The sequence below is a fragment of the Accipiter gentilis genome, chromosome 1 (genome assembly GCF_929443795.1).
Source record: "Accipiter gentilis chromosome 1, bAccGen1.1, whole genome shotgun sequence".
NCBI lineage: Eukaryota > Metazoa > Chordata > Aves > Accipitriformes > Accipitridae > Astur > Astur gentilis.
In genome coordinates, this window is record NC_064880.1 from 29,137,258 (window position 1) to 29,164,401 (window position 27,144).

At 39.0% G+C, this 27,144-nt stretch overlaps 2 protein-coding genes across 8 annotated transcripts in view; one reads left to right on the forward strand and one right to left on the reverse strand.

The window, feature by feature from the left end:
• The window catches only part of TTN (titin), a 239,280-nt gene extending 230,485 nt beyond the window's left edge, over positions 1–8,795 (forward strand). The window contains exons 308-311 of the mRNA XM_049802399.1: positions 1–5,945; positions 6,032–6,185; positions 7,117–7,410; positions 7,535–8,795. Of these exons, the coding sequence (XP_049658356.1) occupies positions 1–5,945; positions 6,032–6,185; positions 7,117–7,410; positions 7,535–7,833 (6,692 nt within the window). The 3' untranslated portion in view covers positions 7,834–8,795. The remainder of the gene's footprint in view (positions 5,946–6,031; positions 6,186–7,116; positions 7,411–7,534) is intronic.
• On the reverse strand, positions 5,827–27,085 carry PLEKHA3 (pleckstrin homology domain containing A3). Of its 7 annotated transcripts, none has more exons than XR_007507549.1 (12): positions 26,923–27,085; positions 22,800–22,916; positions 21,191–21,346; positions 20,383–20,519; positions 19,227–19,391; positions 18,030–18,073; positions 17,359–17,474; positions 15,559–15,697; positions 13,635–13,687; positions 12,053–12,255; positions 9,323–9,403; positions 5,827–5,913 (listed from the first exon to the last, which is right to left on the reverse strand). XR_007507549.1 is itself a non-coding variant. In XM_049813055.1 (9 exons), the coding sequence occupies exons 1-8, from the start codon at positions 26,960–26,962 to the stop codon at positions 15,570–15,572; spliced, it is 903 nt and encodes a 300-aa protein (XP_049669012.1). In that variant the 5' UTR covers positions 26,963–27,085; the 3' UTR covers positions 9,989–12,255; positions 15,559–15,569. The 7 variants fall into 7 exon arrangements, 3 of the variants coding, with proteins under 3 accessions (XP_049669012.1, XP_049668997.1, XP_049668975.1); XR_007507552.1 differs by lacking the exon at positions 5,827–5,913 and adding an exon at positions 7,203–7,260; XR_007507551.1 differs by lacking the exons at positions 12,053–12,255; positions 13,635–13,687.
• Positions 27,086–27,144: the final 59 nt, after the last annotated feature.

Consider the following 27,144-nt stretch of genomic DNA (forward strand, 5'->3'; position numbering starts at 1 on the left):
TTCCTGCAAAGATTCACTTGCCCAAAAACCTGGAAGGCATGGGAGCTGTTCATGCCCTCCGAGGGGAAGTAGTGAGCATCAAGATTCCATTCAGCGGCAAGCCTCACCCCGTGATCACATGGCAGAAGGGACAAGACCTCATTGATACTAATGGACACTACCAAGTCATTGTTACACGATCATTCACATCGCTTGTTTTCCCAAATGGTGTTGACAGAAAAGATGCAGGGTTTTACATTGTTTGTGCCAAAAACAGATTCGGAATCGATCAAAAAACAGTTGAACTAGATGTGGCTGATGTGCCTGATCCACCAAGAGGTCTGAAGGTAACTGACATTTCAAGGGATTCAGTCAACTTAACCTGGAATGAACCAGCTACTGATGGTGGAAGCAGAATCATAAACTACATTATTGAGAAACGTGCTACAACAGCAGAGCGATGGATTCGTGTTGCACAAGCTCGTGATACACGATACACAGTGGTGAACCTCTTTGGCAAGACCACCTACCAGTTCCGTGTAATTGCAGAAAATAAGTTTGGCCAAAGCCAGCCTTCTGAACCTACAGATCCAATTATAACAAAGGAAGATAAGACCAGAGTAATGAACTATGATGAAGAAGTTGATGAGACCAGAGAAGTCACCACAGTTAAAGCAGCTCACTATTCTACAAAGGAACTCTATGATAAATATATGATTGCAGAAGAGCTTGGACGTGGGCAGTTTGGCATTGCACACCGCTGTGTTGAGGCAGTTTCAAAAAAGACTTACTTGGCCAAGTTTGTCAAAGTAAAGGGTGCTGACCAAGTTTTGGTAAAGAAAGAAATTTCCATTCTAAACATTGCTAGGCACCGAAATATCTTGTATCTTCATGAATCATTTGAGAGCCTAGAAGAATTGGTCATGATCTTTGAATTCATTTCTGGAGTTGACATCTTTGAAAGAATCAGCACAGCTTCATTTGAACTTAATGAAAGAGAAATAGTAAGTTACATACGCCAGGTCTGCGATGCACTAGAATTTTTACATCGCCACAGCATTGGACATTTTGATATTAAACCAGACAATATTATTTACGTCACAAGAAGAAGCTCTGTAGTTAAAATTGTTGAATTTGGTCAAGCCAGACAATTGAAGCCTGGAGACAGCTTTAGACTCCAGTTCACCTCTCCTGAATATTATGCGCCGGAAGTACATCATCATGATTTGGTCAGCACAGCAACTGACATGTGGTCAGTTGGTGCTCTAACATACATACTTCTCAGTGGCATTAATCCTTTCATTGCTGAAACAAACCAACAAGTTATTGAAAATATTCTAAATGCTGAATACAACTTTGATGATGAAGCATTCAAAGACATAAGCATAGAGGCCATGGACTTCATTGATCGCCTACTAGTAAAGGAAAGAAAAGCTCGGATGACAGCTGCTGAAGCGCTTAACCACGTGTGGCTAAAACAGCAGACAGAAAAGACCAGCACTAAAACCATCAAGACCTTGAGGCACAGGCGTTACTACCAAACTCTAGTAAAGAAAGAGTGGAACACAGTTGTGTCAGTAGCCCGCATTTCATGTGGAGGTGCGATTAGATCTCAGAAAGGCATAACAGTGGCTAAAGTTAAAGTTGCACCGATAGACATTGGACCCATTGCTGGGCAGATAAAGCATACTGTTACAGAAGAAGGAGGGCATGCCAAATATGTATGTAGGATTGAAAACTATGATCAGTCCACACAAATCACATGGTACTTTGGTATGAGGCAATTAGAAAGCAGTGAGAAATATGAAATCAAATACGAAGACGGTGTGGCAACCATGTATGTCAAAGATGTTTCTAAATCTGATGATGGTACCTACAGATGTAAGGTAGTAAATGACTATGGTGAAGACAGCTCTTATGCAGAACTTTTTGTTAAAGGTGTGAGAGAAATTTCTGAGCACTACAGATGCAGAACTGTTCGGAAAGTGAAACGACGGGTTGATACTATGAGACTATTAGAGCGTCCACCAGAATTTACTCTACCTTTGTATAACCGCACTGCGTATGTTGGAGAAAATGTCAGGTTTGGAGTAACTATAACAGTTCACCCAGAACCTCGCTTAACATGGTTCAAATCAGGCCAGAAAATCAAACCTGGTGATGATGATAAGAAGTATACTTTTGAATCAGACAAGGGCCTTTATCAACTCATCATCAATAATGTCACTGAAGAGGATGATGCTGAATACAGTATTGTAGCACGCAATAAATATGGCGAAGACAGCTGCAAAGCTAAGCTGACTGTGATTCCGCATCCACCTCCAGCAGATGCCACACTAAGGCCAATGTTTAAAAGACTGCTGGCAAATGCTGAATGTCAAGAAGGCCAGAACGTCAGTTTTGAGATCAGGGTATCTGGTGTACCAAAACCAACGCTGAAATGGGAGAAAGATGGTCAACCTCTATCCTTTGGTCCTAACTTTGATATAATTCATGAAGGTTTAGATTATTATGCTTTGCATATCAGAGATACTTTACCAGAAGACAGTGGTTATTACAGAGTTACTGCTACAAATAGTGCTGGATCTACAAGCTGTCAGGCTTATCTAAAAGTTGAACGCTTGAAATATGTCAAGCGTGAGTACAAGACTGAAGAAGAGCGGGAGAAGCACGTACAGAGACAAATCGACAAGACCTTACGAATGGCAGAAATCCTTTCTGGGGCTGAAGCTGTTCCACTGACGCAAACTGCACAAGAGGCTCTCAGAGAAGCTGCTATCTTATATAAACCAGCTGTTAGCACTAAGACCGTCAAAGGTGAATATGAAATTAAGAAAGAAGAAAAGAAGGAAGAAAGAAGACTTCGTATGCCGTATGAGGTCCCAGAGCCTCGCAAACATGTGCGCACTACTCTTGAGGAAGATCAGAACATTAAACACTTTGTGCCTCTGTCAGACATGAAGTGGTATAAGAGGCTGCGAGACCAGTACGAAATGCCAGGAAAACTTGAGAGAACTGTTCAGAAACGCCAGAAACGCATACGTCTTTCCAGGTGGGAGCAATTCTACGTGATGCCACTGCCACGCATTTCTGATCAGTATAAGCCTAAATGGCGCATACCAAAGCTAACACAAGACGATCTTGAAATTGTGAGACCAGCACGTCGGCATACCCCACCTCCAGACTACGAATATTACTATAGACCAAGAAGGAGATCACTTGGTGACTTGTCTGATGAGGAATTACTCCTGCCTATTGATGACTATTTAGCCATGAAGAGAACTGAAGAAGAAAGACTACGCCTTGAAGAAGAGCTGGAGTTAGGATTTTCTGCTTCCCCACCAAGAAGCCCCCCACGCTTTGAACTGTCTGCCCTTCGGTATTCTACGGCAGGAGCACAGGTCAGTTCAGAGGAAGAAAGAAAAAGAGAGCTGAGGTATTCAAGCTATCACATCCCAACTAAAGCTGACACCAGTGCAAGCTATGCAGAGCTTCGTCAACGCCATGACAGGGCTGCCTACAGACCACCTAAACAAAAGCAAAGAATAATGGATGAAAAAGAAGATGAAGAATTGCTCCGTCCTGTTGGCACTGCTCAACGACTCTCTGAATACAGGAGTGAGCTCGAATATATGGCAGAGGAGGAAAAGAGTAGACTCAGGAGAAGGAGGGAAAGAGAAATAACTGAGATCACATCAGAAGAAGAAGAAGAAATAGAAATGGTGCAACACGTTCACAGGGAATTTTCACCTCCCTCTAGATTACTAAGGAGAAGAAGATCTCTTTCTCCAACTTACATTGAGTTGATGCGTCCTGTATCTGAATTAATTCGACCTCGCTCACGGCCACCTGAAGAAAGTGAGAGAAGATCCCCAACACCAGAGAGAACTCGACCACGCTCACCTAGCCCAGTTTCAAGTGAAAGATCGCTCTCTCGGTTTGAGAGGATGGCAAGATTTGATATTTTTTCTAGATATGAGTCCATGAAATCTGCTTTGAAAACTCAGAAAACTATGGAAAGGAAATACGAAGTTCTGACTCAGCAGCCTTTTACCCTTGACCATGCTCCTCGCATTACCCTGAGAATGCGCTCGCACCGGGTACCATGTGGCCATAATACCAGGTTCATTCTAAATGTCCAGTCAAAACCAACTGCTGAAGTGAAGTGGTACCATAATGGTATTGAGCTCCAGGAGAGCAGTAAGATACATTTTACTAATACCAGCGGTGTATTAACTCTGGAGATTCTCGACTGCCACATTGATGACAGTGGAACATACCGGGCTGTATGCACAAACTACAAAGGGGAATGCTCTGATTATGCAACACTAGATGTAACTGGAGGAGATTACACTACATACTCTTCCCAGCGGAGAGATGAAGAAGTACCAAGGTCAATTTTACCTGACTTGACAAAAACAGAGGCATATGCAATCTCCTCATTTAAGAAAGCATCTGCTACAGAAGCTAGTTCCTCAGTAAGAGAGGTCAAATCAGAAATGTCAGCAACAAGAGAATCACTTCTATCATATGAACACTATGCTGCTTCTGAAGAAAAAATCACTGCAGCTGAAGAAAAATCATTGGAAGAAAGGACTGTACACAAGGCATTTAAAAGCACTCTACCGGCAACAATCCTTACAAAGCCACGGTCAGTCACAGTTTCTGAAGGGGAGACTGCAAGATTTTCCTGTGACGTTGATGGTGAACCAGCACCAACAATAACATGGTTCCGTGCAGGTCAACCCATTGTTTCTTCGAGGCGCTTCCAAGTAACACGAACACAGTACAAGTCTACCTTTGAAATTTCTTCGGTCCAGATGTCAGATGAAGGAAGTTACACTGTTGTGGTAGAGAACTCTGAAGGAAGACAGGAAGCGCATTTTACTTTGACCATTCAAAGAACAAAAATTCCTGAAAAAACAATTACATCGCCTCCAACAATCAAATCTCCTGAGCCTCGTGTAAAGTCTCCAGAGCCAGTTAAGTCTCCTAAACGAGCAAAATCTCCTGAACCCATCAGTGGCCCCCCAAAAGCAAAGTCACCACCTGGAGACAAAACAGTACCAGCAGAGAAAATACAATTACCAACTGCTTCTCCACCAAAGATAAAACAGCATCTGAAAGCAGAAACTCTAGGAGATAACATAAAGTTATCCTGTGCAGTTGAAAGCAGCGTTTTAAGTGTCAGAGAAGTGGCTTGGTATAAGGACGGCAAAAAACTGAAAGAAGACCATCATTTCAAGTTTCATTATGCAGCAGATGGCACCTATGAGCTCAAAATCCATGAGCTCATGGAATCTGATAAAGGAGAATACACCTGTGAAATTATTGGGGAAGGAGGCGTTTCAAAAACTAACTTCCAGTTTACTGGACAAGTATTTAAAAATATCTATTCCCAGGTAAGAGGTGTATCTGAAACTCATAAATCAGTTCAGAAAGAAGATAAGTTGCTTACAGGTTCTACCCAGACAAAATCAGCAGTGGCAACTGAAGAAAAAGCAGCAGTTCAAGAAGTCATTAAAAAGTCAACTGTTAGTGAAGATGTCAAACAATTGAAAGCAGAAATTAAAGCTTCTTCAACTAAAATGACAGTGTCTGAAGGGCAGAAAGTGACATTGAAAGCCAACATTCCTGGTGCCTCTGAAGTAAAATGGGTGCTGAATGGAATAGAGCTGAGAAATTCAGATGATTACAGATATGGTGTTTCTGGAAGTGATCACACACTAACTATCAAAAAGGCTAGTAATAAAGATGAAGGTATACTCACCTGTGAGGGTAAAACTGACGAAGGCATTATTAAATGCCAGTATGTTCTGACCTTTTCTAAAGAGCGTTCCAACGAACCAGCATTTATCATGCAGCCTAAGTCTCAAAATGTCAATGAAGGACAAGATGTATTGTTCACCTGTGAAGTTTCTGGGGATCCTTCTCCTGAAATTGAGTGGTTTAAGAATAATCAACCTGTAAGTATTCATTTAATATATTTGCTTGAAAAATTAGAATTATTCGTAAAACTGATCTTAATGAAACCATTTTTTTCCCTCCTTAGATTGCTGTTTCATCACACATCAGAGTAACACGCTCTAAAAACGTTTATTCTCTTGAGATTCGAAATGCAGCAGTGAGTGACACCGGAAAATACACAGTCAAAGCAAAAAATTACCATGGGCAGTGCTCTGCTACAGCATCTTTGACTGTACTCCGTAAGTTTGTTCTCCAGGTCTCGTGTTCAGACTAATTACAACTTTTTGCTGTGGTGTGTCTACTAAAATGACTTACTTATGATAAAAGCCACTGGTAATGTTGATTTAGATATTTTAACAAGTTCCTATTTATTTTGTATATTATATACACAGAACTAAAACAGCATTAGAAATCTTTATAACACCCACAGAGGAGCAGAGAGATGCTCTATTACATCAATAGATGGATGTTAAGAGAAGGCTAGAAGCATTCCTTCCAGGATGACTGTGTTAAGAACTGGCAATGACTCTTTCCTCATTTACTAACAGAATCTGTTCCAATAAAACAAAGTAATTCCACAATTAAAAGATTTTATGGTAACTTAGCCATAACTGAACTGGGTTTAGTATTTTACTGGCTGTACCATATCCCCATTCTTAGCATCAAGGGGTTGCTATGATTTGCTTGTATGACTATGCTTGGGTCTAAAGGAAAGCTGCAGTGATTGAGCTTTTCTGTTGCCTTTTATAGCTACAGAACAATGCAGTGAAATACAGACTTTCCTATACCATGCTTCTAAGAACTTGAAAATGTTTCATAGCTTCTACAAACATGAACTGAACACACACAATTTCTCAGTGTCTCTAGTTATGGTTCTAATAGGAAATGCTGTGTGACAACCTGTTTTTTCTTAAGTATGTTTCTCCTTCAAGCTCATACATACTAGTAACAGTTCTGTTTCCTACTTGTTTCATTTATAAATTAATGTTTGCGATTTGGATATCATGAATCAAATGATTGTAAACAATTTCATACTCCACTGCAGTTTTCCATTGAAAGCAAATTATGCTGTCTCTTCATTTCTGTAAAATTAACCATATAGAACTGCATGACTTCATTCGTTAATGTGATGTTATTGGTTTTTCCTTCTATGTTTGCAATGCTCCTCAGCTCTAATTGAAGAACCTCCAAAAGAGGTAGTATTGAAGACAAGTGGCGACGCAAGCATGCACGAAAGTTTTTCTTCTCAATCCTTTCAAAAGGCTTCTTCTAAACAAGAGGCTTCATTCAGCAGTTTCAGCAGTAGCAGCATGACTGAAATGAAATTTGCAAGCATGTCTGCCAAAAGCATGTCCTCCATGAAAGAATCCTTTGTAGAGATGAGCTCCAGCAGTACTATGGGGAAATCTAGTATGGCTCAACTGCAGAGTTCAACTAGTAAAATGCTTAAATCAGGTCTGAGAGGTGAGCAATACAATTACTGGTAGAGTTAGTGCTTCAAATATCCTGAAGTAGTCCTCAGAGTAAACCTGGTGCATGGCTTAGTGGAAACAGACTAACTTTGTACTTCTTCTCCTGTTTTATCAAGGAGTACCACCCAAAATTGAAGCTCTCCCATCTGATATTAGCATTGATGAAGGAAAAGTTCTCACACTATCTTGTGCCTTTTCGGGTGAACCTGCTCCTGAAATAACATGGTACTGCAGAGGGAGAAAAATTACCAGTCAGGACCAGCAAGGCAGATTCCACATTGAAACTAGCGAAGATCTAACCACCCTGATCATCATGGATGTCCAGAAGAACGACGGTGGACTTTATACCCTGAATTTAGGAAATGAATTTGGTACTGATTCTGCCACTGTGAACATTAATATTCGATCAATTTAGAGAGCTTGATCTGTATTATTTACACTTGTCTTTTTTACAAGTGATTCCTAGATGGACTGAAATATCTGATCTGTAAATATAAAAAAAAATAATATTTTTGTACCTACCTGAATAAGACAAAGTCCAGAGCTATACATTATGACTTATAGTCATTATTGACCTAATAATTTTAAACACTTTTTTCACTGACATGTACATACTGTATATAGCCGAAGTTAACGGTTATGAAGTTTTGTACCATTTATTTTATGACATTTTGAAACGTAACTTTTGGAACTAACAGTTGGTAGGAGAAAGTTTCCTAGCAAACGACTACCCTGCTCAACATTTAACTAATTTTTGTGCCTCAACTCATTGTTGATGTCTAAGAATGCCTCAACAGGTAGAGAGGCTCCCTGTTGAAGATTACACCTAAGAGACGATACTGTGCATAGTATTTCATACATGCACAAATATTTGTTGAATCAGAAATGTAAGGCATTGGTGATGTTTGCAATTACCCTCCTGTAAGCATTGCTTTAATGTTTTACATTGGATCTGATTATGTCATAATTTCCATACCTGACTGACAATTTTTGGACAAAGTGCAAGCGGCCAGCACTTTGTCCACCCACTGTCTGTGTACTGTTTCTGACATATTGACTGCCTGGATAGCTTTCAAAAAGTAACATCACCTGGCCATCCCCTTAATCAACAAAGCTATTTAGGTACTCAAGTGCAGCAGCAGTACCCCCTCTCGGAGGTTCGTAGGGTGCAGTGATTGAGTTTGTGTGGTAGTATTAGACATCCAGTAGTCACTTCCGGGCAACTAAGCAATGAACCACAGTTTGAAAACAAACTGTTGTTACAACATCAAATACTGCCCTGCACTTCAATTTGCGTTAGTTCTCCTAATGTAGTAATAAATTGTTAGCTGTTGAACCTCCTTGAGATAGAATTGTTCATTTGAAATAAAGCATGCTTTCTGCACCATAAAACCTGACTCCTTGTTATTTATCATGCTGTTTTCACAGTTCCTGTACTACACTACAGAAAAAGAGTTGCTGAAAGAAAAGACTAGGTACAAATGCAATTCTCCAGCATAAGCCAGGTAGCTAACTGTTGAAAATCCAGCCGTCTATCAGAAACAGCCTGGCCACAAGAAAGTCAGCCTTAAAAAAAGCCAGACTTTAAAAAAAGAAAGTTTTCTTCATTGACAAAGGATAAATTCTAGCATATGCCCAAGCATTATGCTGTTCTTATTATCCCTCTGTTAAGTGAATTTCCAGGCCTTTCACTACACCCTATATGGATAAATTGCTAATCACTCCTCTTTATTGTTGGTCTCTGCTGAAAGTGGTTAAAAAACTGCCTCCAGGAAACCTGGTTATTGCCTCCTTTTTTTAGCAGCTGCAACTAGTACAGACCAGCTGACCCTAACTGCCTGGACCTACATGTTCTCACCTCCCATGCCCCATCAGTTCTTCATCCCTCAAGTCAGCTGACATACCTGTAGGAGCAAAGCCTGTCTTTCTTTACATTCCTGGGGGAAATCACAAATCCCATGCAGGCAGGTCACAACTGTGGTTATCTATGGGAAAAGAATATCAAGGTCAAAAGAGCAACTCTGCTTCTAGAATTCACTCTGGTCAGTAGAAAAAGCCTGAGAGCAAATACACTCACAGTAATGCAACACTGCTTCAGGGGCTCTAAAATCCTCTTAAGTGGAGCAGGAGCATTAGTTAGCAACACTATGCATCACTGTGACTCCCAGCATACTACCATTACTAAAAAAACGCTAAAGTTCATCAGAAGTAGTAAAGCATGTAGTATGCTTAAAAATCTATTCTGGAAGGACTCGCTATAGAAGCAGACTTTTTATTAATTTCCTATAAACTTACAGAATATCAACCACTAGCTATCCAGTTGATGCAGGAAAGCTAGTTGAAACAAGGACTAAAGTAAAAATAAGGACTTCAGAAGACCTAAGTTTTGGGTCGGGACAAGATCTGGACTTTTTCTAGTGATGGAACTAGGAACATTTAGAAACAATTGTAAAGATGAAAGAGTTTAAGAGTGCGTGGTATTTCTTCCTTAGGGAGGAGAGTAAAAAAGAATAATAAAAATTAGGTAAAAAGCACCTTTTATTTTAATCTTTAAATCATTCAAAAAAAAAAACAAACAACCCAACCCTCAAGAAAGCTTCTCATTCTAATTCCGCTAGATGTTTAAAAAATCCCAGACTCAATAACAGACACAAAAATACAAAGGTACAGTCTTGTTTAACCAAAAACTAACTTGTGTACACAGGCATATAATAAAAACAACACTAAAAATGCACAAGTTGGTCGTCTCAGCAGAAAGTAATAGTGACAGACAGCATCTGCAGATTTAAGCATGAACTCTTCTACACAAATGCTACTGGAAACTCGATCTTCCATGGCCTCTACGGAGTCTAGACCTATTTATTTGATCAAGAGGAAAGCACATTGGTGTGGCAGTGTAAAGCAAGTTCATTCTGCCTGTACCTCTTTGGCCCACCTCTGCACCGTACTTAAGCAAGCACACCTAACTTTAAGCAGATGAGTCACTCACATGCCTAAAAATAGGATTTAAAGTACTTACAGGCTTTATGAAGCACAGCTTTAATAGATAACTTTACATGGTAACCTGCTGAGCCAGTGGTTTTTCACGAGACTGCTAAGCAAACGCTAATACAGAGTGACATTGATAAAGTCACAACCTAAAGCTTCGATATTGTTTCATAGAACACATCCCTAAACAGCAACATTTTTCAAGACAATATCTTAAGCAGCCTCTGGATTAAAAAACATAAAATGAGCAACTAACATTTCAAATTATTTGCTTATTATATTTAGGTCAAACATTGGGAATTTTAACTGTACAAGCTGACATTTGCTCTCTTTAAAGATAAAATCTACTGCACTATAGGACCAAGTTCAGAAAAATACCCTACCACCAATATGTGTGTGAAGGCATTTGGACTTCATGTTTCCTAGGTCCTGATGCTAAAGGAAAAACTTTTAAACAAAGCTCCATGAGCTGCTGTATGAATTCTACTATAGAGCTATACATTCTCTACTAACAGTTTACATTTCGCAGCCTGAGAAAGATAGATAACTGTGAGGGCGGATAGCCATAATAACACTGAGAGATTCATTTTACTGTGAGCACACAAGAAACCCTAGTCTTAACATTGCATTTCAATTTTTACCATCATCTCCAGTTTCAATGACATTTCCCTTCAAGGGGAGAAAATTACGTGAACAGAACACAAAAACGTCTCACGTCTGGTAAAATACTAAACCTAAATCTTCCCTGGTTGGTTTTTTTTTTTTTTTCCTTCTCCCTTTTTGAAGATAATAACATTCTAGAGCTTGGATTTAAAAGAAAAATAATAATCAGAATATTTAATGTCTATGAAAAAAACAAAGCATAACACATTCAAAAATAAATCATTCAGTCATTCCCACACTGGAACATGCCATAGTACTAACAGCAGCAGTACAAAGGAAAAAGGATGATGGAGAAAGTAGGATACTCTGACATGTCTGAAAATGACAGTCAGTGAGTAGAAAATTAAGTCAGGTCCATGTAAGCTTCTGCAACTGTAACCCAAACTTTGTGGAAAATGCCTAGGCAGCCTACAAAGCGCACTGAGAAAGGGAAGATACAGAAGTAGCCAAAGCAGTATTTATCACAAGAGAATATGAAACACAGGGAAAAGGAGGAGATGCTCTTAAAGTATCACCTTTGACACCTATAATTGACAGTCTTGGAGATGTCTGCTTACCCTTCCCTTTGAAAAAGCTGAAGGAGGCCTGCCTGTCTTTTTTTTATTTTAAACACCTCCATAAAATACAGCTGTGCTTTCATCTTTAGCCTTCTCTCCCATGCATGTACTGGTTAGTACAGTCAGGATATGGTTACGGGCATACCTATGTATATTGGTGCATAAAGAGCCATGATAATAGTGCCCTACCATGAAGAAAAAAGTAGCACCAGACAGCAAAGCATGGAAACAGTCTGACTACTTTCTTACGGTACTCACTTGCCAAACAACATTCTGGATTGTTCATCCAGACTTAATAAATATCAAAATGCTAAGTAAATTAAATTCCTAAATGACACCTTCTAATCACTACTGTACATACACAGTGGGAAGAGCAGAGGTAAAGCATTTCTTTTAGAATGTTTAAAGTGCAAGCTGTTACTCCACCTTGTAGTAAGGTTGCTCCTGTTAGTGTGTTAGATATCCTTTGCAAAACAGCGAAGCTCTGGTCCCCCTGCTGCACAGGCAGAGGAATGCCTAGTTTCCAAATCCTACTTCGCTGCTTAAGTTAGCAGCTAAGGGGCCAAGTCCTTCCAAGACAGTGGAAATTCTAAGGATGCACGTACACCATTACGGTCATCTGGGGAGCTCTGCAAGTGAAATAAAAATCTATATGATCCTTTGGTCTTCAATGTTAAATAACAGAGATCTTCAGGATGGCAACTGTGGGTTTGGGCACCCAGGCTCTATAGAAATCCTCTTCAAGCAGTAACTTTCTTTTCTAGATCTGGATCTGGAACTCTTAGGTTCAGCCCTCAGAGCAGTCAGTAAAGAAACACCATAACAGGCAGGTTTCACATTAACTCTTTTAAAGCAGGATAATGAGGAACATCTGAAAAAAATATTTAGCTTTCAGACAGACATTTCTTTCATTTGGGTGTTAGATCTCTTTAAAAAGTTACTAACTTACATAAGCAGGAACAACAGCTACACTACAATACTTAAGCTGATACTGGCGTAACAAGCAAATCTCAAGTTTATAGTTTGTGAAAATAACCTTAACACAAATAGCTGCGATTTTAGTTTTTAAATAGAGTAATATTTTTTTTTAATCCAGAAGGAACCTCTGACATATTCCTATACCAAAGACTGCTTTTGGGGTGTGGTGGGGGCATGGGATTAAAAAAGTCAAAGTGACTTAATATACATTAAGCAGAAAGAAATACAAACGTTAATTTTCAGAAGTTTAAAGCCCCTGAACATTGTAATCTCAGTATTCACAAACCTCCAAATCACTGAGTGCCTGATCATTAATTCTTTATAGTACAAGCTGGTAAGCCATTTAAGCACATTCCATTTCTCATTATCTGGTATTAGAGACTTCAGAGATAGAACTCAGTAACTAGAAGTTACCACTTCTCACCTAAATATATGTAGTATGCTTAATTCTTTAAGTAATAAATACTATTTAGAATTGGTTTCAGACTGATCTCTTCAGAAGCAGTTGAGATCAAAACGAGAAGTACTAATTACACATTCTATGTTGAGGTTCAGCTCCCATTCTCCACCAGAAAGAATAATGACACAATTAGTCATTCCTGGTAAGTTCTTCCCTAAACTTGGAAATGAAAATGTAAGATCATCCAGATTTTTAGTGTTTTTTTAGTGTTACCGCACATGGATCATTGTGATTCAGCCAGCTAAGTATCATTTTCAGAAATGACTTCTTAGCTCCAGATGCCAAAAGTATGATGGCATATCATCTTCACTGATTTCATTGAAATACATTTTAGGATTTTTGCCAGAGTTTGGCATAGGTATATATAAAAAAGCTGATTTAAGTTTAGCAGGAACATGTTACATGTATACAAAGCCACCATTCCAGCTTTAGTGACATTGAGAAACCCAAAACAGTGCTGAAGTAATTATATGCAAATTTTGTGCTTGAATCTAATCATTACAACTTTTGTCTAAACAATCCTATCTGTGGCAGTATTTAAAATTATTATTTACGACCACATGCACTAACCAGTCTCAGGTTTTTTGCACAATGTAGAGTCCAAATTATTTTCTCTGTAGTAGCTGAAAGCCAGAAAAAGATATTTGTTAACGTGACAGGTACTTAACACTGTACAAGCTGACAGAAACCTCAGTGAAATTTCAAAAAGCACCTCTAAGACAACATATGATTCAAGACAACACTCTCATTGCAATATGTAGTTTACTTCTCTGAACATCTTTTTTAATACTTATTTTTACAATTGTCATAAGTGTCATACAGAATATATTAAAGCAAACATTCAGAAAAAAATGTACAAGCATGTGTGTGGCTGATAATGCATATGCAAATGCTAGTTGCACGAAAACTGACAGAACCGAGCACAAATGACAGCTCTGAGCTGGTATCCACAAATTACTTGTACGAACCACTCCATTCCACATGGACATAATAGTTTATAAACTGCTATTTTATACATGGGCAACACCTCACATGTTTTTCCTCAACATTTGGACCTGTTTTGATTTAGATAAATCAACATTCCAGAAATTTATAAAAAAAGCTTCCATTCTGTTCCCATCTGTCCTTTCCAGCCTGCTTCAAAAACACCAAATTATTCATATACACATAAGGAAGACTAGTTAAACCAAATTAAAGAAGATTTGATTACGAAAACAGATTTTGGTATGTGCTCGAGTGCAAAAAACCCTGTACATTTATTTAAAAATTGTGTAAATCAAAAACAGTAAATGGCTTGCTTAAAGTGCTCTACAGCTAAGACTTTATAGACCAAAGTTTATCCCTAAATGAATACCCCCAAAAATCCCCAAAAGCTTACAATGCTAACACTAACAACCTTGTGGACCAAGTTGGTAGTAGGCACTGTTATACTATTAAATATTAAGAGAGTCAGACTCTGATCTCACTTACAGTTAATGCAAATTTACACTGATGTAACTGAGAGCAGAATCCATCTCCTGGTGTATACCATCCTCAAATGATATAAAGGAGTCGCAAAAACAGAAGCTCCCTTTTGTATAAATATGTCATAAATAAAATATGTATAGATACAAATATTCATTACAACAGCAGCTTAATGGTCTAGTATTTCATCTCTTGCTTCTGTAATACTTTGCTAAAAACACATCTTAAGCGAGCAGAGTAAATCTTAACAGTGCTGCATTAGCCATTAGTGACGCTACACACCCCAGAAACAATTTATGCACATTTTGAAGCCTTTAGTAGATCTTTAGATCTTTAGTAGTGAAAGTAGGTAGAAATTTTTGATGCAAAAAAGAATAAATAAATAAAAATTATTAAATATCCAATGTTTGGTACAAATGCTTCATATTAAGTTATTTTTATACATTTGTTTAGAAAAATACACTAAATATTTCCACTTTCATTGGCTAAAAATAAGGACCGGATTATGTATATCCTTGTGTTTTTAAAGAAGGCAATGTCAATTACCATCAAGCTGCTAGAGTAGACCCATTAGTGCCCATTCCCACAGCCCTTACACAGGCAAAAAAGCCATTGCAGGGCTAATCACAGCTCCTGGTGGATGACCTCGAACAAATGACCAAGAGGCCCCATGGCACAAGTTGCATTTTCTCAAAAAAAATGAAACTTTTTTGCTGAAGTTTATAACCTGCAGGTTTACTAATGTATCAGTCAGACCTTCACACTTTTTAAAAAGAGCTACATTTACAAATGTGGATGCTTATCTGTTAAGCCATCATTTGATCCAAAAAATGCACATTCAAACTGTGAAATATTAGGAAAATACTCTTGCAAATAAACTATATAAAGATAAAATACACTTCAAAGATAGTTTTTATGTTATTCTATAAAGTGCAGAGAAATCCTTCTAAAAAGGGAAATGACTACTTCCTATAACAACAGTATAATTACAGCAGCTTTTGCATAGCATTATTTATAGAAAATTGAATACTTTCAGTTTCTTCAGGAAGAAAACGACGAAAGAGTCTCTTCCAGATCAGATCTTTCCTTTGATACTGATCTAGTTTCTTCAGGAATGGTTGATGATACCAGATCTCCATTGACAGCACTTCTAGAACAGTGAGCAGATCCTATGAAGATATTAAAGTATTTAATTTTCAACTCCAAAAAACCTCATACAATCTGTCAGTTATTCTATTTGCTATTTCCTATACATAAGCAATCAGAAGCATAATTACTCTGGACTTTTCCTGGAAGATTTCACTCAATATCATGCCCAAGGATGATAGATATGAAGAGTGTTCAGCTAGTATAAATCAAGTAATTTTTTTTTTTCTTATACACAATGAATTTTACATAATGAAGGACAGTAATCTGTGAGGTGCAGACATATTCTGTATGAGGAACACATGAACTTTTTTTTTTTTTTAAAGAACTGATGCATCGATAAGCATTTAATTAAAGAAAACATTTTCTATTATTAAAATGAAATTAATTACCTACTGCAAGTTGGGCATTGCTATGCTACCTGACAGGAAAGAGAAAGAACTAAGATAACTGGAAGGTAGCAGAGGGAGCTTCTAACACAGGAAAAGAAAACAAAAACACAGAGAAACTGAGCTAGAAACTAGAACTACATAGCAAGGAACCAAAAAAGCCTGGTATTAGCACAAACACACAAGACAAAGACTCTTCTCAGCAGTCCTGAAGAGTCAGACTGGGTAACCGACACCAGAAGGTCCAGATAGTAACAACAAAAGCCTTGCATCACAGGAAGCTAGACTGATGTGCACCTACATCAGCGTTGAGATACAAAATAGGATCTAAACTAAGTTTATTAGCTTGGGATACATGCTGGTATACCCTATGCAGGTGGCAGATGAGTGAGTTGAAAGAGGTGGTCACCCTGCAACATGTGAGCATCACGGAACCAAGGAAATGGTGCAGAGGTGCAAATACTTGCTTCATGATAGAACGTAAAGCACTGGGACCTCTTTGTGCTCACATGAGCTTTCAGCAATGCATAGACCTCAGGTTTTTTCAATCCAAGTGAGGCACTAGGCACTCTGAAAGGAAGCAAAACTAAACCAGAACTAGTCAAGAAGAACTAGTCAAGTTGAAATCTCCCTGAGAAGAGTTAGGATAGAGTCAAAATGACAGCAAGATTCAAAAGGAAAAAGCCACAGAAGAACTAGCTACTAACTCAGTAGACCCATCTAATCAGGAGGAAATAATATTATGATCATGCCATCATTTCATAATTTTGGGGGCTGTCTTTATTTATTGACAAGGCTGCACTCTTTCAGAACAGTACTGTCCTCTACAAAAGGCAAGCAGCCACTGAAATGAACCATCCTTCTGCAATGCACTGGGTGGAAATTACCCCCTCCACTCACAGGGGTCACAGAAAGCAGAATTTGTTCCGTGACAAGACAGTGGCAAACAACAGTATTCCACCACTTACCAGAATATCGTTCATGTAAGATTTTACTAGCACAAACATCCCTTTTCTGGTTATGTCTCTATTTTATCTTGTCAGTAGTCCCACTGATTTCAGTACAACTACTCCAGTTGTAAGATCCTTTTCAGTATGAGTGAAAGCCAGCAAAAGCCAGCCACATAACAAACTACACAAGTGCTTTGATTTATAACATTATCTTACAAACAAAACTTTGTGTAACTAAGAAAACTTTTTCCTCGCGCTGATATCAGCACTAGAACAGCTGCTGTAAACGGGGTAATAAATTGTACAGAAAGATACAAAAGAAAACCACCCCTCTTCCAAACTTACTCTGAGAATCTTCAAAGGGAGTATCACTGTAAGATTCTGTATCTGAGTATGTTCTTCTGCGCCGCTGTGAAAATCGGTGAAGGGATGAAATTGGTTCTTTTACAGAGTGATTATTTCTACGAAACAAATGAGATCTATTAGCAAGCAAAATCTGTAACAACCCACACAAACTTAATATACTTTAAATTTAAAATAATTTTGGTGCTTAGATTAAACTGTTAGTATCAATGTTTTTCACTATACTGAACTAAAAATGGCACAGTCAAGAGAACATTCTTAATTTTCACAATTATAAAGCCTGAAAATGGAAACAAAAATGTAATACAGTATTTGCATGCAGAAGAAAATAACTCAAGAATCAGAAATACCGACCCCAAAAGAATGTTAGCGTTTCAAGCTGTGTCTAATTTCATGAACTTATTCTGACAAGTTATTTGCATAAATCTGCTAGCATGAAAAAACTTTTGTAGTGTATAAGAGACAGCATCTGCATTATTCACCACCAACACTGATAATCTGTACCCTTAGTTTTCAAAATCAGATCAATTTATGCCGTTCAATTTTTTTTCGCCCAAGTGAACAATTCTTCTCACATTTTTATTTTAATGCTAGCAGGTTCAGGGAGGTTTCTCGAGACATAAGAAAAAAGCTTAATTGAAATAGAAAATTACCTTTCTGAATAGCAAGGACCAGGGTGGCTAATGGAACGCTTCATCTGGGCAGGGGGGGGAAAGTCCAAACAACAAACCACATCAAAAATGTCACAAGCTACTTATAAGAAAATGCATACCTACATTAATTTTACTTTATTCACAGTCTCTACAAACTGAGAGGGCAATCTTTTCTTTTTAATTAATATCAGCCATTCTTAGTTAAAAGTCTGATTTAACTATATGAAAAGAGATGATTGCCATCAATATTAAAAGTTTTAAAGAATTCACACAGGAAGTAGTTTACTACAAATAATGCTATCTAGTTTCTATGGAAATTATTCTCTCTTGCTCCAAAGTTACTCACAGAGCCATTTGTTAATTTCTATAATTTACAAAAATATCAAGACATTTTTCCTCTACCAAATGCCAGATTAAATTCCCCATTACACAATCAAGCCAAATGCTGCCTGTTGATTCCTTGTGGTTCTTCTAATATCACTGTCAAATCTCTATGCATATCAAAGAAAGGTATTAATTTAAATGAATAATGATCAGCTTTGTAAGTAAATTGACTGAGGATAAAGGGACAAGAGACCCAAGTGCAAAAAAAGGGATTCCCACAACAAAATCCCACAATACAGCTCATCTTGGAATCTATACATATGATCAAGACATTTAACATGATTCCACATACACTGTCCTTCTAACGGAAATAATCAGTAGTGAAGAGTTATGCAAGTAATATCTCTACCATTACTTAACTTTTTGTTAAATAAGGGCATATTAGAATATAAACATTTTGAATTATATACACTCAAAGATATGCTATCTTGCTGAAGTGCTTCAAGCCACAAGGCACTTATCTGTTTAAACTGGAGGCAAAGTTATGAAATTTTTAAGGTCAGTGTACAGCTAGCATTCTAAAAAACAAAGAAATAACTGAACTGAGGAAAAGTTAAACCTCATTCATTTACGAGATACCTCACTAGAGGGTCTTGATGTGTATAAAAAATTACTCTGATTATGTAAAGGCTAGCAAACAAAGACTGGGAAAATTATTGATTTATATTTAGGACCAGTACTGCTCATAACAGAGTCAAGATTTCAACTGTTAACATCACAGCACATGGCACTAGCATAGTCTTCTGCCATTCCTCCCCTCATCCAACCAACAATACGAGACTTAGAAAAAAGAGTATTTCAAAATGTCTAAACCATTTGGACCGGTGATGGTGACACAGGAGAAACTAAGGGATCAGGGTGAGGCAGCTGGAACATTTCTGGCTTAAACTTGGCATTAGCAATCTTCACACATTCTTCAAGTGTTGTGATAAATGTATTACATGTGGCACTAAGCAAGGAAGAGGCTTCATTCATGTTCTGAAAATAAATGAAAGCACAAGCATAAGCAAGAAAAAAAATATGAAAAGATGCACATACAACTCTCCCCAACCACCACTCACACACACACTAATTTCCCTCATTACCACTACAAACTTCCATTTCCCATTTTATTTAATCAAATTTACATCTTCCAGTGAGGTTAATTTAAGCAAACAAATATCACAGCATTGTAATTTCTTTCTGACATCTGAACTTCTTTAGGGTATCAGCCAACAATGTCTTAACTTTTTTACTGTAAAGCTTGTCTCAGTGACTAACTGGTATCAGATCATTCAGTGAAACAGATGCATTGCAGCAGAATGTGTGAACAGCTTTATCACTCCAGTGGAAGGAACCTGCAGGTCAGTTTCACCTTGCTGTAAATTGACAACAATTTGCTGTGTTGTGACTAAGGGTCAACCCCTTGCTTTGCCCTAAGTGGACAACAATATTGTCCACACACTGCTGAAGACTGTAAAGAATGAAGCCATTCGTAATTTCCAGTACTAACTTTCACTTAAAAGCAGAAATACTAGAATAAATTTACTTGTGCATATTCAGAGACACTTATCTACACCGGAGGTTTCCAATATCTTTAACATGAGTTTCACCGATAACAAAATGCAATATCCTCCTACACAAGGAAGTACAGAATGGACAAACAAGTCTGTTTCAACTACTCTGCCCATAATAGAGATGCAAAACAAGACAAATTATTGCATAACTCATATGGCAGTTTTTCCAGCCTTTTAACCAAATGACTCAATAACACAATTGCTTCCTAATGCATATTACAATTACAGTTAAATATCTAGGTACTTTATGCACATATAATCACTGGTAGTATTATATACACAAAAGCACTCAAAAATTGACCTTAGGTTAAATCTCCCAACATTAGGGAGATTAAAAAGGCATAAGATGTCAAGAGAAACTTGAGGTGTATTATATAATTAGGTTCCCCAATGGCATTCTAGAAATTCTGTACCTCAATGCTGGGAGGAGAGCGAGTCTCATCATGGTGAACAAATTCTTGTATTGTATGAACTTGCTGCATTAAAAGATCACAGTAGAGACGAAGTTCAGACATTTTGGTTTTAAGAGATTCATTGGTCTCACTTATTTCTATAAAAAAATAAAGGAAATATCAATTTATTGCATACGATGTATGTACACACTTTAATTTTTAAGCACTTTTCCTTTAAATTTTAAAAAAATCACTTAAACTTTTGCTTAATTTTGAGGAAAATTGGACTCCGCAATAAGTCAAGAACTGTACTTGAAGCAGACAACAGTTTATATTTTTGGATAACTGATGCTAATTTAATAATCATTAAGAAAGAGACACATTACTAGGAAACGTAAAAGTTGACATCTCTCTTAGCTGCAACATGATGTAGAAAAAATTTAGTGGATGAAATTTACCTCCACCACAGTGGCTGGAGATGGTTACCTTGAGCCATCCAATAAAAATTATGGAAAAAACAATAGTAACTATGAAGAATCAAAACCACAGAAATTAAATGGCTTCACAACAGCTACAAAGAGTATGTTTGTTTTTCTAATGATGATAAGTTGCTGGTATTTCAGCTTATTAAGATAGAAGAGGTCAATGGAGGTGACCTCTAATTCAAACATCAAGGGGGAATTTACCATATAAATGACTAGAAATAATGATGATTTATATTTAAAAACAATAATACTGACTTCCTACCACAATATTTGCACTATTATTATCTGAAAACAAGCATTTGAGAAATTGGTAAGATTGTATATGCTCTACGTAACAGACATACCTTTTTCTTTTTTTGTTCTGGTATCTGCTAAACAAGCTTTTGCACTGCCCAGTGCTACCAGCCACCTTTGCCTTTCGGCTGCATTAACTGCTTTCATATAGAAATGCTGTTCCCCTGGGATGATTAGCTCCATTCTTGTGTTGTCTGTTGCATGAACTTATGATAGAGGAGAAAAAAACAATTTTGAATAAAGAAAAACAACCTCAATTCAGTAACAATTACCTATTAAAGACTGACCAAAGTATTTTAAAATGTTTATTACGATCCCACAGTAAATCACAATGTACCACTGCTAAATAACAAAAAGCCTGAAACTGCTCAACCCTTCTCCCCAGCGTGCCTTCAAGTCAACAGGTAGGAACACAAGACACTGAACAGTGGCCAGACTCAAGTACAATGGGGTTCCCTTTCTGCATTAACAACATACTGCGTATGAATCTGTAATAACTGTTGTATTCCAAACCTGGTCTAAACATGGAAAACTGAAGAGTTTTCTTGCAAGGACAAGTACTTATGGAGAACTAGGCTAAAAACTGAAATAATCTCCCTTCCAGACATCTGGCTTCAGGTTGCAGAGTCCTAGAACCAAGAACTGAGGTGGACTTTGTTTAGAGTCTATTATATTCAATTCAATACTGCATCTTTAACTGAATACTCTTCTGAGTTTCATGTTACCAACCATAGATCCTCCAGACCCACTCCCCACTAGCCATGGATACAGGAGACTGCACCAAATCCAGACTTCAACTATTATCTTTCCTTCACCAAAAGGACAAGATGACAAACAAAATGAACAATGGGAATGGCCAAAAAATGGAATCTTCCACTTTACATCACCGTTTTCCTATATATCAAGAAAACAGTTAACAAAAAGGAGTTACCACATGAAAAATACTTGGTGGCCCACGTAAAATAAGAAGTCTCACTTTTTAATATATCAGTACCCATATCACAAGCCCAGTCATCTGTAGGTATCTGGAAAGAGGTCAAGAGTTGAAAGCAATGGAGAGTTCGACAATGCCTTGTTACTAGCCAAGGAGGTTGGCCTACGGTTTAGAATACACTAAAGGCTAAACTCACAGTCTGACACAAACATTTCACTTAGTAACTCTAATACATCCATCACCTATGCATGCGGGCAGCTGCTAACAGTAACAAAAGTAAAAATGACTCAGGAAAACAAAAAACTAAAGATCTCTGATTTATAAGAATCTCCCTTATTGGGTCACTGCTGCTGCTTTCTGAAAAACTAGCATTCATGATTCAGTCTCTTATCCCTGCTCATAAAAGGGAAAAGCAATAGAACTAAACAACTAGCTGAGGTAACTCCAAGCATAAGCCACATGCACACAACTATTTAAAACAAAAAAGGAATACATGCTGGGTTCTAAATCTCAGAAGAGAGCTCTAACTGTCAAAAACATTTTTCTTTGTCACCACCTCTTAATTCACATTCATTATTATTTGTGAACTATGAAGCAGTCACATTGGACTACAGATAAACAAAAAAAGAATAGGAAAAACCTGTGATGCAAAAGGTATGTTGGGTGATATTTTCTATTTCCCTGGCAGCTAAAATTTCCTCAAGCAGAAATCTATTAATTCTTACCTTTTATTTCACACACAGCCATCTTTATACTTCCTTTGCTGCCTTTGCAAACATCATCCTGTGAATCATAGTATGACAATATCCCATTGTCTAAAACAAACCACCGAGGCTGCCAACCTAGCGAGATCAAAAACATGAAAAGGAAAGTTTAGTCTAATTACTAAGCTGCAAATCAAATTGAGCTCTTTGCCTGTTAAAACTTTTATAAAAAATGCAAACATTAAACTATTCTTGTCATACAGCAGCAAGTAAACAATCTGCACAGTCTGAAGACCTGGGCCATTCTATAACCAGACTCGTATTATATGGATATTTCACTCCCATTCTTTTGGGGTGCAAGATCAGCAGTATTGCAGTTTCACTACATTCCATTCTAAAGCAAAATTAAATTTGAATTTAACCACCAAGGAATCTTATTTTGAAGGCTGATAAATTACATACCTCTGAAGAACCATTCTCATTCAAGTATATTTTTCAGGTAGACTTTCTTAAGATTGTAGGATCTTATTTGTAAGATACAAATAAATGACCGATATCACCAACTGCTATGCTATGGTCTCCTCTGCCTACTGTATTTCAATGAAAACTTTGTATCTCACATGTAACTATTGACACACCATTCTCTCTGAAAGTGGCCCAGCTCCATCGCTCAACAACAATTTCATGTTAGGCATTGTGCAGGGAACTGAGACATGGCTCCTAGCTCCATTTGTGAGGACAGCATACACCAGCTCCTCTACTAAGGTTTTTACCAGCTTTGCATTAGCAAAATTATATAATGATCTCTGACTTCCCTACCTCCACAAAACAGAGCAGTTTATGCATAGATGCAAATATCTGTGAGAACTTGATGCAGCATTACACCACACAGTAAATTACTGTCATGGGCCCACTTGCATTAAAGTATATTAGCATTCAGTTTGGGGGTTTTTTTTCCCCTTTTTCTTTTTTTAACAGCTGTTTCATAAAACTCAACACTCATTTGAATAGATGCCCTAATTTCTAATACTACTAAACGCAAACCACTTTACCTAATAAATCACCTTTGTTTCTAAAAATAACATAGACGTAAAATATTCCAGTAGAGCATAACAATTACACAGTCAGGATCAGCTGTACAATAGGAGCAGATTATCCCTCTATTTTACAGCTCCACACCAAACTTAAACTTCCTGCTTGGCTTAGGGTTTGGAATGGCAGTAACTGTGTGGCCAAGAACTCGACGTATTTGGCGATATGATAGTGTAGTCCATGGTGCTAATCAACTGCCATTCCAACAGAGCAAGCTGCAGTCATCCAGCAGCAGTGTGTTATAACACAGGAGGTTTAATCAGGTACGAGACTCTTGAAAATCAAGTAAAGGCTTCATACTACTCACATTAAGTGATGCCAAGTTTTAACACTAATTCAAGAAGTATAAGACCAGGCCCCACTACATCATGTCACAATTCCATGATAAGGAAATAATAACCTGTAACTATTTTTTTTTTGTTTATTAGCTGTAAAAGCAAGAATCTGTGTCTTTCAAAATGCAGAGTAGTAACTAATAAGCAGATCCACACTCAGATATAAAAACAGAATGAAAATAGTGCAAACATTGAGGGATACCAACTCCCACAGGAAATACTTCAAATTGTATGTGTACATCGCCACTTCTACTCAATGAAAATGCAGTCATGAAATGACTGTACTGAAGACCCTGTCCTGTAAAACGCAGCTCAGAAATACACTAATGTTTTTCTTCCTCCTACACTGTGTTGCAAAACATTGACTCTGTGCTGCCTTGCCTCCTAAGTGCGTGCACAGGTGGTAAATCAATGCCTGTCTCAACAGTCTGATTCTGATAAAAAGGGACCCTACATAGATGATTATTCCAGCGTCACATTATGCTGGTATTGGAAAAAACAGAAGCAAAAGACTTAAAAGTGTCTCACAGAAGCAAGCTAAAGAACAAAAACACCTCTTCCGATTTTAAATTGGGCAAACAGAGCGTCCTCTGTTTGACAAAATATTTAACAAATTTGTACTTCACAAATTCTTAGATACACACATATTATTTGAAGGGGGGGGGAATAAAGCTGTATTTCTGGTTTGCTTTTAATGAAGGAGAAAACTAAACGTTTTCCACAATGCTTCAGCAACAACAACAAGCTCCTTTGCTGCTTGGCTTCCACTGTTAATGACAACAAGTACTACAGCGTATTTCTGGCTACAAACATAAATAGCAGAGTAACAAGAAAGTGGGTAATAAAATTTTAAAATGTCACTAATACGATTAGATTATTTATTTTTAAAAAAATTTGCTGCCCTCCTATATTCTGGAAATTGTAGGGACACTGACATATGTAATTTTGAAATGCAAGAGCAGATGCTCTCTGTTGGCCAGCACACACAGAAAGAAGGGTTCTGCAGTTTGCTATTTGAGAGGCCTACTGAGTTTTAGGAGAAGTTAGCTGCGTAACTTCTACATAACAGTCTATTGTGTGTACAGCATTCACAGTTGCTGCTGAATATTTCCTTATTAAATAACAGACTTCAAATGGGAAGTTTATCAAACACCACAAGGGCTCATTACCTGTGACCTTTTACTACAGTAACATTTTTGGTCACATGAGCAAAAGTGACAATTTCCGTTCTATTTCAAAAGGAAACTTGTACTCGCTATTTCTTTCAAGACCACAGTTTTTCTTATATGTGTTTTCTCCACATTTATTGTGAGGAAGTGACAAAAATCTCTTATCAAGGATCTGTTTGATTACAGTACAACTGTTCTCTTTCACCAGAAGGCCAGTATACACAGACACGCGCTTGCTCTGAAAAATGCAAGATTGTGCTCTGTACACTTCAATTCACAGCAAACGCACGCAATCCTTGCAACGTGGCCAACGTTTTCTAAACGCTCAGAATCGAGTTTCATGCCACCCCACCTTCAAAATCTGAATACGCTGAAGCAGAAGAGCACACGTGAAGTGCCGAAGAGCAAGAGGGCAAAGAAGATATTGCCAAAGCAGTCAAACACGAGGCCTGATTAAGCATGGTATATGACCCAACACCGATCTGCTCCGGAGGAACAATTAGTCCTATTACAGCATCAGAAGGGAAACGTGTTTCACCTTGACAGTACCACCTATCCGTTGCTATCTCCAGAGCGAGGTGGTATCTCTATTACCACACAGGATGAGGCAAACAAAACCAGAGCTTTGACGGCAAACGCAGGCACTTGGTGCATTTTTGTCTGCAGCACGTCTCAAAATACATTTTGTGAAGCTTCACCCAGAACTAAATTTTTTTTAATGCTTTTCAGGTTAGGGTACAGGAGCGCCAGACTCAAAAAAATTACCATCCAAAAGCACATTAAAAGGGAGTTCAGACTTTCACATTTAGCACTGAAGATTTAAAGATGTAATCCTAAATGATTCCTCAACTGCAAGCAAGGATACCCTCCAAGTTTGCATGCTGCAAATTAAAGCCATTTCTGAGAGGAGCCAGAGGTGGAGAGGAAAATCCCACAGCTGGGCCGCTAGAACAAGACCGCGTTTCCCTCCAGTCTGTCCCGTTAAGAGTCCCTGACTGAAACTGGCGAGGCGCAACCCAGGTGTCGGGAGGTACTTGGCCGCCCCGTTCCCAGCGGAAGACCGCGGGGGCCGGGCGCATTTTGGCCGTGGGGCTGCCGGGGCCGCGCCGGTGCCCGCTAGGGAGGCGCGAAGGGGCTCGGCCCGGCCGAGGCCTGCCGCCGCCCCGCGCCACACACGCGGAAGCGCGCGGGGCGGGGGGAGCGCTGGCGACCGCCGTCACCCGCCGCCCCAGCCCCCGCAGCCGCCTGCAGGCGGGCCGCCTCAGGGGCGCCGGCCGCCTCCGCCGCCCGCGGCTCGGCTCGGCGCGACGCTACGCTACGCTCGGCCGCTCGCCGGGGGCTCGGCTCTAAACGCCAGCGGCCAGCGATTTCTCGGCCAGCGCGTCAAAAACGGCTCCCGGCCGCCCGCGGAGACGCCGGGACCCCCCCGACGCAACAGCAGCGCCTCAGGGACGAGACCCAGGCCACCACACACACCCCCCCCCGGCGCCGCAAGGCCCCGGCCCCGGCCCCGGCCCAACCGCCGCCCCCCAGGCCCCCGCCGCCTACCCGCCAGGTAGTTGGTCCACTTGTACAGGACCCCCTCCATCGCTCAGAGCCCGACGCCGGGCCGCATCCTCCTGCTCCGCCGCGGGGAAAGGGCGGCCGCCGCGGGGGTGGGCGCTCCCGTCCCCGCCGCTGCTGCCGCTGCTACTGCTGCTGCTGCTCCCTGCGCGGGCGGAGGCGGAGCCGCTCAGCTCAGGCGCGGCGGCGGCAGCGGCGGCCCGCGGC

Coding starts and splice junctions, on each gene's coding strand:
- PLEKHA3 (XM_049813055.1), bottom strand. CDS start 26,962: ATGGAGGGGGTCCTGTACAAGTGGACCAACTACCTGGCGG. Junction 19,392..20,382: donor GCTCTCCTCCCAGCATTGAG/GTACAGAATTTC, acceptor ATTTATTTTCAG/AACATGAATGAAGCCTCTTC. Junction 15,698..17,358: donor TCCCTTTGAAGATTCTCAGA/GTAAGTTTGGAA, acceptor ATATCTTCATAG/GATCTGCTCACTGTTCTAGA.